At 44.1% G+C, this 11,299-nt stretch overlaps 1 protein-coding gene across 1 annotated transcript; it reads right to left on the bottom strand.

The window, feature by feature from the left end:
• Window positions 1-1,109: 1,109 nt before the first annotated feature.
• On the bottom strand, window positions 1,110-4,208 carry LOC137823328 (2-methylene-furan-3-one reductase). Its single transcript, XM_068628409.2, has 4 exons — window positions 3,831-4,208; window positions 2,278-2,601; window positions 1,739-1,898; window positions 1,110-1,644 (listed from the first exon to the last, which is right to left on the bottom strand). The coding sequence occupies exons 1-4, from the start codon at window positions 4,038-4,040 to the stop codon at window positions 1,379-1,381; spliced, it is 960 nt and encodes a 319-aa protein (XP_068484510.1). The 5' UTR covers window positions 4,041-4,208; the 3' UTR covers window positions 1,110-1,378.
• Between the last annotated feature and the right edge of the window lie 7,091 nt (window positions 4,209-11,299).

Raw genomic sequence — 11,299 nt, 5'->3', positions numbered from 1 at the left:
TCCCACGGTGGGCGCCAAATGTTCTTACCGACTAACCTGGTCAGGTTCTGGTGGTGGATGCTCTCTCACTCTATCTTTGTTGTGATTGTTTGTGACCTTGGAACCCTTGAAGCTCCAACGGAGGGTGCTCCACCTATTGATTACACTTTGACGATCAAGTCAGTGAAAACACTTATATATTAAAATGCAGTGTATATAACGTAAAATCAACTTACCTGGTAGCTAGGGTCGTAGGGCCCTTTTATAGTAATAGTCAAGCATTGATAACTGCATAATTTATCTGTTAATATTTCCTTTGTATTTTGGGATTATATATTTGCAAAGTGTATTTTGGGATTATATATTTGCAAAGTGTCTTCTCTGGCTGGGTCTTTTTCCTGTTTCAAACAACTAATTGAATTGGTTATAATGTGTATTTAGTGTTTGGGTCGTGTTAATTTTTTCGAAAATGAACGTTCGCTTGGAGATAATAGGCCTTTTTTGTATTTGGGCCAATTTATGGAGTTATGGCGTGCTCCACATGTACCGATCTGATTAATGGACCAAAGACCCACATGTTTTTCAAGTCCAAGAGATAGCATCGCTAGGGTCAATCACCGCATTGGCCTCGACTCCTGAACGATGTGGAACAATATTGGAGATATCGAAACAAGCCCCCCAGTCGAGGTTAAGGGGAGTGGTTTCCCTTAAGTTAAAGGGCCAAAAGGGCCAAGGAGTGGTATGAGAGATAACATTGCTAGGGTCAATCACCGCATCCGATATATTGTCTACTTTGAGGGTCAGTTCTCCGTCACAGTTTTGTCCTTAAAAGACGTCTCGATAGATTAAAGGAGGATGAAGTATATAAATTGTCATTAACATCGACTCCTGATGGATGTGCTCACGACTTTAGTGTAGACGTGCACAACTAATATAGATTACACTTGGCATGACTCGAATTAACATCAGAAATAATTTTCTATTACCGCCTTCCACAACTTATTTATATATGTAATAAATTTTTTTATCCATTTTGACACTAAATGAGTAGAATTACACCCTCACGTAAATTTTCCTTAAGTTTTTGTCTCCCTATATTACGATAAAATGCAGAGTAAAGTAGAGCTAAATATTAAAAAAACCATTTTGATTATTTCATTATTCAAACTACAAACCACAATACGCAACCAAAAAGAAACTACAAGGCACACTATGTTAAAGGCGTGGCCACGCCCACGCCTCTAAGACATACTTATGCTTATTCCTCTGCACGTGATCTTCAAATAAACAACGTAGCTTCAGGCTATGGAGAAAATTTATTACTATGTCTCACTCTTATTATAAAAACCATAGATCATAGACAGCAGCATAGATTTTAACGGAGACAGAGAGCTTATGTTCAAGGAATGGGATAGACAACAACTTTTCCAGTTGCCCTGTTTGTTTCCAGATGGGAAAATGCTTCAACAGCCTGAGAAAATGGAAACGGGCTCTTGGGATCAAGTACTGGCTTCAACTTACCACTCTCAAAATAGGGGTTCAGTTTCTCTAAAATAGCCCCATCAGTACTTAGAATGAACAATATAGCTGGAGGAAATCCAGGTGGTACTATGGTCACAACTTTGCCTCCTTCTTTCAAAGCCTTGAAGGCCTGTTCAGTTTGCCCTGTTTGAGTTTAGGAAAAGAAAAGTTAGTGTTCCACAGGACACATGATCAACCTCATGAACTTCTGATAAAAGAGTAGGTTCAAAAATCTGACCTACTGTATCATACACCACATCAAACTTTTCAGGCAGGTCTTCAAAATTCTCTTTAGTATAATCAATTGGCAAGTCAGCCCCCAAATTCCTCAATAACTCCAGTTTCCTAGTGCTACCTGTTGCTCCTACCTTGGATGCTCCATATACATGCTTGGCAAGCTGTGTCAATTAAGCATTATTGATTATAATCACTTTCCATGAAATATTGATACGGAAGTTGAGACCACAGGAAGAAAATTACTGTTTTCTCTATTCAATTCGTAGAATTCGAAGTTACTGAATACGTAAAGTGTGATGTTTATAGTTCATAATGTTGCATGTAAACGGGAAATGTAACTCAAATAACGACTCTAATATAATGCGACTCTAATAACGACTAGAAACAGCATGTCTAATTTCAGTTCATGCGGAATGAATTTAACTAATCATAATGAAACAGAAAAGAAGAGGTCAAGTATCAGTACAAGAAGATCTTAATAGATTCTAAAAAAGCACATTGATTAATGAATCAATAAGATTGCAGGACGTCTTACTCTACCTGAATAACATGGGTTCCAACCCCACCAGCACCTCCAAGCACAAGGATAGATTTCCCAGCAGAAAACCCAGTTCGTTCAAGGCCTTCATAAGCTGTCTCAAGTGTTAAAGGAAGGCTAGCAGCCTCAGCAAAGCTCAGATTCTGTGGCTTGTGAGCCAATAGTATCTCTTCTGCAGTAGTGTACTCAGCCAAAGAACCACTCACCTTCGGATATTCCAAAGCTTTCAAATTGATATCACCGTAAACTTCATCCCCAACCTTGAATTTCTTTACTTTACTTCCCAGTTTCACCACCACTCCAGCAACATCGAACCCCGGAGTAGTCTGCACATCCACCCCCCACACACAATATAATAAATAAAAACAAATAAAAAAGAAGAAATTAAGGATATAACGAGAAACTAAAAAATATCCCACTTTTTTTTTCTATGAACTTTGAGATTTTGTTTTATTTTCTCTAGTGACAACCAAAACAAAATATTACAGAAGTAATGCTTTTTAGAAAACTCAAGTCCGTGTTTTGGAAGAGTATAGGCTTAAACATCATCTCAAATATTGTAAATGAATGATAAACAATTCAAAAGTTGGGGAATCAGAATTTGGACCTGAGTAGTCAATCCCCAAACTTTGTTTGTGAGATGAGAGTTATATACACTATTTTCACTTTATCTTTTGGCAAATATGGTTTACAATATTTTTCCGGTACTTGGTGCTATCGCCTTTGGTTTATGAATAATATTATAAATGACCCAATAGCATATTTACAATAAACTTTGATATAAAAGTATTATAATTTGAACCTTATTAATGATAAACACATGAATATTTTTCCTAAATCATTATGAGGACCTAGAATTAATTATATTTTTAAGAAGTTTATATGCACAGTAATGGGCTACACTTTTTTTTCTCTCTATATAAATATAACCTAGGTACTCATTAGTCATAAAGAATTTATTTTATTTTCTCTTTTTCTTTATTTTAATAGATATCACTAGTGGAGTGGGTGATTTCGAATCCATACAGTTTCGTACAATTACTAGAATTGGATATATAAATCAATCTTAAATTTTGGATTAAACTTAAATTAACTCACTAAAAACAGTTTGAAAAAGAGTATTATTCCACTCATAAACTATTTTGATCTTGTCTTCAACTTAGATTTTTTTTAATACATGTTTAGTGTAAAGGTTAGTTATCAATCAAGTGAATATATTATTTTTACATGAAAAAGAAAAACTTATTTCTTTCGTCATCAAAAGATTCCAGCTGACCAAAACCAATCTTTACATTATCTTAGAAATAAAAGGGTTTCACTTTATATACACATGTACAAAAATAAATAAACAAGTTTCAGGAAATCTCTCTATTACATTATTATTTTAAAAAATAAAGTAACGATCCTTTTATAAAAGAATAAAAAATATTTTTGAATAAAATAATGAGTTAAGGACAATGATCCTACAAACAGCAAAATATAAAATATAATGTTACAAAAAAGTAAGAAAAAACAAGGAAGCAAAAGATAAATTGAGGGTGATGAAATAATCTACCGGTAAAGGGGAATCGGAGTTCTTGAAATAACCTTCCATTCTCTTATAATCAATGGGGTTAATGGAAGCAGCAGCGACCTTGATGAGGACCTGATCTTCCTTCACCTGAGGTAAAGGCACGCTGTGGTTAAACTTGAGAACTTCGCTGGATTTGCCATACTCCGAGTAAGTCCAAGCTTTCATGTGAGAAGGCAGTGATGTTGCAGCCATGCTTCTTGTGCCGCTGGAAATGAATCGCCGACCACGAATGAAGGAAAATATGAAATGAGCCACAGAAAGTTGGAATCAGTTGCAGAGTGAAAGCGAAGGTAGTGCTTTTGAAAATAAATATCAGCATTATTGACTTATACTGGCCATACGATTATAGAAAGCACGTTTGTCATTATTACCGTTGCTTCGCAATTAATAATTCCTTGTTACTGTATTTTTCACCTAAGGAAGTAATTTTTTATTCTTTTTTACATTAACTCAATCAAAGATCAGCATACATAGTCAGTACAAGAAAAATTCTGTAGATAACAGGTCATGTATTTGTATGTATATACATTTTTATAATTATTATTAAGAATTATTATATATGCTCTTATAATTATAAATAAAGTAACAATTAAACTGCAACGTGAAACTCAAAATCAAACCTTTTGAGACAGCAGATGAGACTCCAAACAAAATCTCTAAAAGAATAACCAACCACTCAAGTTTTATTATTAACATTATTCATATATTTCATATATAATATTAATATTATTAATTTCATTAATATTATTATTATTTAAATTAATAAAATTATTGATTATTATAATGTTATTAATATTATTAAATATTATTACCATTATTCAATAATATTATTAAATAATTTTAATTATTATTAAATAATTTTAATTATTATTAAATAATTTTAATTATTATTAAATAATTTTAATTATTATTAAATAATTTTAATTATTATTAAATAATTTTAATTATTATTAAATAATTTTAATTATTATTAAATAATTTTAATTATTATTAAATAATTTTAATTATTATTAATATTATTAAATATTATTAACTTTAATAAATATTATTAATTTTATTAAATATTATTAACATTAATAAATATTATTAATCTTATTAAATATTGTTAAATATTATTAATTATTATTAACACTTGTACCGCCCTGGTGGACAGGTGTGATGACGTGGCATCCTGCTACAGTGTAGGCGTGTTGACAAGGCGCCAGGTTGGTAGATAGGAAGGAAGTCGGGAGGCACGTGTGGTCGCCGATTGTTAAGTTGGCGTGTTCCGATTCCCAGTTTACCAGAATAGGCGATCGCCAGGTTGAAGATGAAGTCGCCAGATGTAGACTCAGGCGACCAGGCAGTCGGAGATCGCCAGAACAAGCACATCGCCGAAGACAAAGGAGAAGCAGATTATGAAGGCGGCCGGCGAGACCACAGGGAAGGTGTATGAAGGCCCTAACTCGCCAGTTTCAGTAGAGATCGCACTCCTAAGTTAGCTATGCACTGGGCAGTACCATGCATAAGTAACTTAGCCAAAATAAGAGTAGAAGCAGCGCCAAGTCAGGGAGCCTCCAGATGATGGCACGTGTACAGTTGGATGCGGGCCACGTGTCCAAGTCTGTAACTGCCAGGAGAGAGAAAACCACCAGGTATATAAGAGTTCTTAACAGATTTTCTGAGGTACGCACGTTCAGTTCATACACTTTACGCTTGCGAGAGAGAGAGAGAGGATTTGCACGGTTCTCGTTCTTAGTATTTGGTGATACCGTCACTGACTTGAGCGTCGGAGTGCGATCGGCCGCAGCGGCGCCGTATCGTTTCTTTGCAGGTTCTTGAGATAGATCCAGAGGAGGAACGGAAGTGAGAAGCGGCGCGCACGTCGATCCTTTGACGAGGCATTCTCCAGCGCTCCGGTCAACAGGCAGGATCATCAGGCGCCCACCGTGGGGTCGTGTAAAGCTGGCTCCCATCCACAGCGTGAGTTCGTGGAAGTTTTCGAGGTTTTCGGCGTGGTTGTGTGCTGGTGCAACCGTCGTTCGTGGTTTCTTTGAGTTTCGTTCGGTGAAGTTTGCATTTTGAACCGTTTGTTTGGCTTTTCGATCGGTGGATTCGAGTTCTTTCGTTTGCTTGGTTGATTCGCGGGGAAACGGTGGTTTTTGGTGAAGCTGCGATTTTCTTCGAAGGTTTGCGGTGTTCTTGGGTTCTTGCGCAGTTTCTTGAGTTTTCTCCGGTTGATCGCTGTTTCGATCGTGGTTGAAGTGTTGTTTGCTGTATTTCTGTGGTTCGCTGAAGTTGATGAGAAAAATGAGAAGCAATCGTTCCAGTCCCGTGGCGCCTGTCGCAGCTGAAGGCGACGCCGCCATGACCATGGCGCAGATGGCAGAGATGATGCGCTCGTTGCAGGCCACTGTGGAAGCCTCGCGCGTCGAGCAGGCAAGGATACATGAGGACCTGGTCGCCTCTCGCGCCAGGAACGAGGAGCTCAGCAAGGTAACTGAGGAGCTACGTCGAGCTCTTCAGGAGCAGCAGGGACGTTCTTCTGCTGAAGAGGTGGCGCCGTCTACGCCACCTCGTGTTTTCCCAATGCCTTTTGTTCAGGCGATTACCGACACGCCTATTCCCACGAGTGTGGTTCCGGTCAAAGCTGTTTTTACCGGCGTGGAGGATCCAGAGGCTCATCTGACCACGTTCCACACGCAGATGATGCTGTCGGGAGGGTCAGACGCCGTCTACTGCAAGATGTTCGTGAGTACGCTCCAGGGAACGACGATGGAGTGGTTTGTGAGCCTGCCTAATGGCCACATAACCAATTTTCAACAATTCTCGAAAATCTTTGTCGAACAGTACATTGTGAATAAGGCACCGCCGAGGGTGTCCTATGATCTGTTTGATATAAGGCAGTACCATGGGGAGTCCCTCAGAGACTACCTCAATCGCTTCGGCGCGCAGATGGTCAGGTCGCCAGCCAAGGATGAAGAAATGCTGGTCTATGCCTTCAAGAAGGGCGTGCAGCCAGGGCCATTCTGCGAGGCCTTGATCAGGGCTCATCCAGCGACGTTTGCTGAAGTCAGGCGACTTGCGGTGGCCCACATCGCCGATGAGAGTGAAGTCGCCGAGAAGAGAGGTAGCGTGGCTCCCGCCAGACCACACGCCCAGACCAGGATCCAGCCGCAGAGGGTGCTGGAAACGGCGGCGGCAGCCAGGAAAGACCAAAGGACTCGCTATCCTTAAGATAGGAGGAATAAGGGAAGAAGCCAAGCGCGCCAACAGCCAGCACGCCAACAACCAGCACGCCGGGAATACAATCGCCCGCCTAAGCACAAATTCGTCATGGGACTAGCGGACCTGATCGCTATCCCTAACATATCTGCTAGGTTGAAGGCGCCCGAGAAGGTGGGAGACAAGGTGCTGGGGTCAAAGCCGGACGCCTGGTGCGAGTTTCACCAGTGTTTCGGCCACAACCTGGACTCGTGTTTGTCTTTAGGATACCAGCTCGACGATCTGGTTAAGAGCGGGTTCCTAAATGACTATCTACTGGACAGAAGGACGGGGGGAGCATCGAGTTCCCAGCCAGCAGGTGGAGAAGCCCAGCAACACGAGATGCCAATCCACGGGGAGATACACACCATTGCCGGGGGTTTCTCAGGTGGTGGATGCACCGCATCGCAGAGGAAAAAGTACGCGCGATCGGTGATGTCAGTAGACATGTTTGAAGATCACTCGCCGGAAGTGGACATCACATTCACAAAGAAGGATCTTCGGGACGTTGTGCCTCATGACAACGATCCCATAGTTATTTCGTTGATAACAGCAGGGAGGAAGGTCCACCGAGTTCTGGTGGACCAGGGAAGCTCGGCAGACGTGATGTTCTGGCCGACCTTCACGCAGCTGGAATTGCCCCTCGACCAGCTAAGGCCCTATGGAGGGTGCTTATATGGGTTCGCTGGCGACCAGGTGGAGGTCAGGGGGTACATTGAGCTGAGAACCACGTTTACAGATGAGGCTGGGTCGAGGACGGAGAAAATCAAGTACCTCATCGTAAACGCCCCTTCAGCATACAACATCCTGTTGGGAAGGCCCACTCTTAACAGGATAGGCGCCATTCCATCGACTCGGCACATGAAGGTGAAGCTGTCGTCCATGGAAGGGGTGGTGATCACGATCAAGTCAGATCAGAAAGAAACAAAAAGGTGCTATGAGAATAGCCTGAAAAACAAAAGGTCTGTGAGCTATGTAACAACCACCCCACCTCCCGGCGTGAAGCCCAGACCGCCGGTACCAGAGGAGACCGCTGGAAGGGATGTAGAGATGATAGATGCTGAGCTAGGGGAGAGAAACGCTGGCCTGGAGGAGGAAGAGGCGCGGAATCGCCCCGAGGAAGCAAGGGAACTGGGAATTGCCAAGGCGGTGATCGCCAGAGAATCCAGGCCCAAACCCGTCGAGCAGTGGCTCGAAAAGGAGATCGGAGGGAAAGTCTTCAAGCTCGGAAGATCTCTGGAGGTCGATCTCCAAGACCAGATCGCCAAGGTGATTGAACGGCATCTGGACGCGTTTGCTTGGTCCGCCTCGGACATGCCCGGGATCGATCCCGACTTCTTGTGCCATCATCTGGCGATGGACAACATGGTGAGACCGGTGCGACAAAGGAGAAGGAAATTCAACGAAGAGAGGAGGCAGGCGATCAGGGACGAAACACAGAAACTCCTCGCTGCAGGCCACATCAGGGAAGTCCAGTACCCTGAATGGTTGGCAAATGTCGTACTGGTGAAGAAGAGCAACGGGAAGTGGCGCATGTGCGTCGATTTCACCGATCTGAACAAAGCTTGCCCGAAGGATTCGTATCCTTTACCGAGCATTGATGCCCTGGTTGACAGTGCTGCAGGGTGCAAACTGCTGAGTTTCCTGGATGCCTTCTCGGGCTATAATCAGATCAAGATGCATCCTATGGATGAAGAAAAAACAGCCTTCATGACGGAGAGGTCGTGCTACTGCTATAAGGTGATGCCGTTTGGGCTGAAGAACGCGGGGGCCACGTACCAGAGGTTGATGGATCGAGTACTTGCACCAATGCTGGGAAGGAACGTGCAAGCCTACGTCGATGACATGGTCGTGACCTCGCAGGAGAAAAGCAAGCACGCTGCAGACTTGGAAGAATTGTTCACGACGATCGCCAAGTTCAAGTTAAAGCTCAACCCGGAGAAATGCATTTTCGGCGTGGAGGCTGGAAAGTTTTTGGGCTTTCTCTTGACTGAAAGGGGAATAGAGGCTAACCCGGACAAGTGTGCCGCCATCTTGGCGATGAGAAGCCCGGCTACAGTGAAAGAAGTCCAGCAGCTGACAGGTCGGATGGCAGCCCTATCTCGCTTCGTGTCAGCAAGCGGAGAAAAGGGACATCCCTATTTCCAATGTCTGCGGCGCAATAACAAGTTCGCTTGGACGAAAGAATGCGAGGAAGCTTTTGTCAAGCTAAAGGAATATCTGGCGAGCCCGCCGGTTCTGTGTAAACCACTGGCGGGTACCCCTCTCAGGTTGTATTTCGCTGTGACTGAGAGGGCAGTGAGCGCGGTGCTCGCCCAGGATCAAGATCAGGCTCAGAAGCCTATTTATTTTGTGAGCAAAGTGTTGCAGGGCCCAGAAACGAGATATCAGACCCTGGAGAAGGCTGCGCTGGCTGTGGTGTTTTCGGCGAGGAGGTTGCGCCACTACTTCCACAGTTTCACAATACTGGTGATGACTGACCTGCCCATCCAGAAGGTTTTGAAGAAACCTGACGTTGCAGGAAGAATGGTGAAGTGGGCAGTGGAGTTGTCAGAGTTTGACATTAAATATGAGCCTCGAGGCCCGATCAAGGGGCAAATCTTTGCAGATTTCGTAGTCGAGCTCTCATCAGAGGCGACGCGGGTTGAAGGAGACGACTTCCGTTGGGTACTCTCGGTGGATGGATCGTCAAACCAGCAGGGTAGCGGTGCTGGAGTCATATTGGAAGGACCCAACGGCGTGCTGATCGAGCAATCCTTGAGGTTTGCCTTTAAAGCCAGCAACAATCAAGCAGAGTATGAGGCGCTGATCGCCGGGATTTTGCTGGCCAAGGAAATGGGAGCTAGGGTGCTGATGGCTAAGAGTGACTCGCTGCTAGTCACCGGGCAAGTAACAGGCGAGTTCCAGGCTAAGGATCCACAAATGGCGGCTTACTTGGCGTATGTGCAGGAATTGAAGAGTTCCTTTGCCTCTTTTGAAGTAGTGCATGTGCCCCGAGAGCAGAATGCCCGAGCTGACTTGCTGGCTAAGCTCGCCAGCTCAGGCAAGGGGGGTAGGCAGAGGACGGTGATTCAAGAAACTCTAAAGACGCCAAGGGCATTTGTAGCAGATCACCTGGTCCTTCAGATAAGCAGGTCGACGGAGAGAGCAGCGAGAAGCCACAAGTCTTTGACGCAAGAAACTCTGAGATCGCCGAGAGTTAGAGCTTGTCGAGGAGAGAAGGTGGACGTAATGCAGGTCTGCGCCGCCCATGAGCCAGACACTTGGATAACACAGTACAAGCGGTGCTTGGCAGATGGCCTCCTCCCGCTAGATCCAACAGAAGCTAGGAAGGTAAAGAAAAATTCCAGCAAGTATACACTGATTGATGGCGATCTGTACAGGTTTGGGTTCACTCACCCACTCCTGGAATGTATACACGGCGAGAAGTGCACGAGAGTTATGGCAGAGCTCCACGAAGGTATATGTGGAAGCCACGTCGGGGGTCGAGCTCTGGCCGCAAGGACTCTCCGTGCAGGCTACTATTGGCCATCTATGAGAGAAGATTGCAAGAAATATGCCCAGTGCTGCAAACAATGCCAACAGCACGCCGATTGGCACAAGGCACCTCCCGAGGAGTTGAAGTCGATCTATAGCCCTTGGCCGTTTCATACTTGGGGAATCGACATCCTGGGACCTTTCCCGCTGGCGATCAGGCAAATGAAGTACCTGGTGGTGGCGATTGAGTACTTCACCAAGTGGATTGAAGCAGAACCAGTGGCCCAGATCACCGCGCACAAAATCGAAGGTTTTGTATGGAAGAACATCGTGTGCCGGTTTGGAGTGCCTAAGCGCCTGGTGTCAGATAATGGGACGCAGTTTGCAAGCCACCTGTTGAAGAAGCTTTGTGAAGGGGTGGGAATTCAGCAAGTGTTTGCATCCGTCGAGCACCCTCAAACAAATGGCCAGGTGGAATCAGCTAATCGGGTGTTGTTGAGAGGTTTGAAGAGAAGGCTTGAGAAAGCCAAGGGAAGTTGGGCTGAGGAGGTACCCCGTATAGTTTGGGCGTACCACACCACCGAGCAGTCAGGAACTCACGAGACCCCGTTTAGCTTGGTCTATGGGTGTGACGCCATGATTCCAGTAGAGATCCAGGAGAGCTCGCCGAGATTCCAGAACTTTGTGGAGGAAGACTCGAATGAAGAGAGAAGGCTGAACCTGGATCTGCT

The sequence above is a fragment of the Phaseolus vulgaris genome, chromosome 8 (genome assembly GCF_051622355.1).
Source record: "Phaseolus vulgaris cultivar YP4 chromosome 8, ASM5162235v1, whole genome shotgun sequence".
NCBI classification, from domain to species: Eukaryota; Viridiplantae; Streptophyta; class Magnoliopsida; order Fabales; family Fabaceae; genus Phaseolus; species Phaseolus vulgaris.
This window is presented reverse-complemented; position numbering and strand designations above follow the sequence as displayed.

Bases quoted from the DNA above. Each gene is read 5' to 3' on its own strand.
- LOC137823328 (XM_068628409.2), bottom strand. From the start codon at position 4,040: ATGGCTGCAACATCACTGCCTTCTCACATGAAAGCTTGGACTTACTCG. The intron at 2,602-3,830 runs GTAGATTATTTC...GTGGATGTGCAG, and splicing joins ACTCCGATTCCCCTTTACCG to ACTACTCCGGGGTTCGATGT. The intron at 1,645-1,738 runs GTCAGATTTTTG...AAACTCAAACAG, and splicing joins TGTGGTGTATGATACAGTAG to GGCAAACTGAACAGGCCTTC.